This window comes from Lithobates pipiens, unplaced genomic scaffold (genome assembly GCF_037356315.1).
Source record: "Lithobates pipiens isolate NorthernLeopardFrog02 unplaced genomic scaffold, aLitPip1_a1.2 Scaffold_23, whole genome shotgun sequence".
Lineage (NCBI taxonomy): Eukaryota > Metazoa > Chordata > Amphibia > Anura > Ranidae > Lithobates > Lithobates pipiens.
The window spans coordinates 15,774,375-15,777,302 of record NW_027507785.1 but is presented as its reverse complement, the minus strand read 5'-3'; the positions used below and the strand labels follow the sequence as shown (position 1 = coordinate 15,777,302).

General features: G+C 40.0%; 1 protein-coding gene across 1 annotated transcript; it reads left to right on the top strand.

Annotated features, from left to right (window-relative positions):
* The first annotated feature begins 1,029 nt into the window (after positions 1–1,029).
* Positions 1,030–2,712, top strand: LOC143926851 (olfactory receptor 6K3-like). Its single transcript, XM_077450891.1, has one exon. It carries the CDS (start codon positions 1,050–1,052, stop codon positions 2,010–2,012), a length of 963 nt encoding a protein of 320 aa, XP_077307017.1. The 5' UTR covers positions 1,030–1,049; the 3' UTR covers positions 2,013–2,712.
* The last annotated feature ends 216 nt before the right edge of the window (positions 2,713–2,928 follow it).

Genomic DNA, 2,928 nt, shown 5'->3' with positions numbered 1-2,928 from the left:
ATTTTACATTTGGTTATTTAGATTTAAATTTGTTTATCAAAATGTTTTTTCTGTTTGGTTTATATGAATCCATCTGCTACTAATTTACTGTAATTACATGTGTCATCCATTCCATTGTTTAAAACAATCTCGTGCCCGTCTATATATGTCTCTTCCCCTGCAAAGACCGATAGAACTGATGAAACAATGGATATTGTGAAACGCGTCTTCTGATTGGTCGTTACGTCACTTCCGGTCCACGCTGAGGCGCACTTCCGGTTTCGGCTTCTCAGAGCGCTGGACATTGAATGTATTACAAACTACTACAACCACAGTATTCGCAAGTCGGCACATTTTAAAAACAACTGCAGAGTTTGTACTGCCATAACCCTTCTCTTCTTGGGCTCACCAGCGATGTATCATCTCCGCCTTTCCGTGGACCAGTGACTCTGGATACCTCCCCTTTTACTCTATAGATATGCCTAATTACAACCAGATTTTTGTGAGCAGCCATTTGGCTGTGTGATTTTATTATATTAAATGTTTTTTATACATACTGCACTTAGGTCTGGCGCACTTCTCCTTTCTTTGGAACAATGTTGTATCTGGATCTCTGGTGTGGTGCTTTAAATTCAACCCTTCCTACATTACACTGCAAGCCAAGGAGACTGTGGAGCTCCTCTGGGGTATAGAAGTTGCCTGCCCAGAAACCAGATCATTTTCACCACATCAATACCTTAAGATAACAATACCAGTAAAATAAACCTACGGGTCCAGCTCTATCTTTCCACTTTCTTCAATTTCTACAGGAAGATGCAGATGAAACTAAAGTTTCTAATATTTTACACAATATCCCACCACCACCAATTTACTAGGCAGTCAACCAACTACCACAATTTAATTTACTTTTGGAAATTCCCCAAAAATTATAGCAGCAGATAATATTTTGGAAGCATATATGTATATTTCAGAAGAAGAACAATCTAAACATTGTTTTCTTTGTTCTTTAATTATTCAGGATCATGCAACTGATCTCAGATGAAACTCGAGTTTGAATTGAAAGAAGAAAGATGGACACCGCATCCAACACCAGCACCAGCTTCATCCTCCTGGGACTGATGGAGCTGGAGAAGCAAAAATACCTCTACGTCTCCCTTTCTACAATGGTCTACTCATATATTTTGACAGTAAGTAGTGTAATCATATATGCCATTTTGAAGGAGAGAAGCCTCCACGAACCCATGTACATTCTCATAGCCAGTTTGCTCTTCAATGGGATCTTTGGCAGCTCCTCATTTTTTCCAAAATTGATGATTGACTTGATCACCTCCTCAAAGAAGATCTCTCGCACTGAGTGTCTTATTCAAAATCTCTGCACTTCTACTTTTGCCGTTTTTGAAATGAGTACTTTTACCATTATGGCCTACGACCGTTACTTGGCCATATGTCAACCTCTGCAGTACATCATGTTATTGACAAACGAGAAGGTTGTGAAGATAATCTTTGGGTGTTGGGGCATAGCCTTCATCATCTTTCTCTTTCTCCTTTTTCTGACAGCATCACTTCCTTTATGTGGGGATAAAATAAAAAATATTTTTTGTGATAATATCTCCCTCATTGTGCTGGCCTGCGTAGATTCATCCAATAGCAGTGCACTTTCAGCCACCGTATTTACCTTCAACTTTGTCACCACCATTTTGGTCACTGCTTTTTCCTATTTAAGAATATTCTTGGTCTGCATGAACCTCTCCAAGGAGTCACGTCAGAAGGCTGTCCACACTGTTGTGACCCATTTGCTCAACTTTTCAATATTCTTAATTGGAGTTTTATTTGTTGTTCTTAAATACAGACTGGGGAATATTACTCTCCCCCTAACTGTTCATGTGCTCCTCTCTGTCACACCTTTGGTGATCCCACCAATCTTTAATCCTCTGATCTATGGAGTACGGACCCATGCCCTAAAAATAAAAGTCAGCCATTATTTGTGGAATGTAGTTTTAGGAGGAAAGTGGGCACAAATTCATAGGCATTAACCATCCATAGTTGACATAAGTGATAAACAAGAGAAAGAACAAAGATCTCAAACATGCTAAGGAACCATGTATGGTTTCCACACTTGTTATCAATATTTTGTCGCATTTATATGCATTTTTTCTGTGTTGTATTGAACTGTATCGGGTTGCCTTTTTTTGATGTGTGCTGACATCTAGGGGTTGGTTTTGGCCCATAACAACTTGTTCACTGATGTGATTTGGTTTCCTCTTCTGTCCTTCCCTTCTATTTAGCTCAACCTTCCCTTTTTCCTTCATGTTCCCTCAGTCAGTGTTAGTTCTTCCCAATGTTTAAACCTGGTACATATGGGCTAAATATTGTCCGGTATCAATCGGTTCAACAGAAACCGACTGACATTCGACCCGTGTGTACATCAGCATGTCCAACAGAAGCCAGTTGAACAGCTGGCTTCTGTCAAACCAGCATCCGATCAGCATCTGATCAGCGCTAGTTGCCAATGGCTGTAAGCGATGACCGGTGTGTTCTGGCAGAGGGGAAATCCCCCTATCAGAACACAATAACTCAGAGATCACTTGACTAACATTGGATAGTTAGTACAGCAAGCTCCTCCTGAGCTCCTCTGTTTTTCAAGCCCGCTGCATTGAATGAAAATTAACTGAATGTGTGTACCAGGCTTTAGGAAAGTCATTCTCTTCTCATGTAAAACTGGAAAAACATCTTCTGTATTGCAATTATCTGAATAAAAATTGTGTTAAATTCGACTTGTGTCTCTTATTGAAGAGTTAAGCTGCCTGAGAATGGTACCAAGTCAGCAGGTGGCCATATTGTCTGGACAGACTGGGTCTAAGGAGGTATGTAAATGCATACAACAACGTTCGAAACAGAACAATCAATGTTTGCAGCAGTTGTTCGTTCCACTAATATGATGATGCAAAT

Coding starts and splice junctions, on each gene's coding strand:
- LOC143926851 (XM_077450891.1), top strand. CDS start 1,050: ATGGACACCGCATCCAACACCAGCACCAGCTTCATCCTCCTGGGACTG.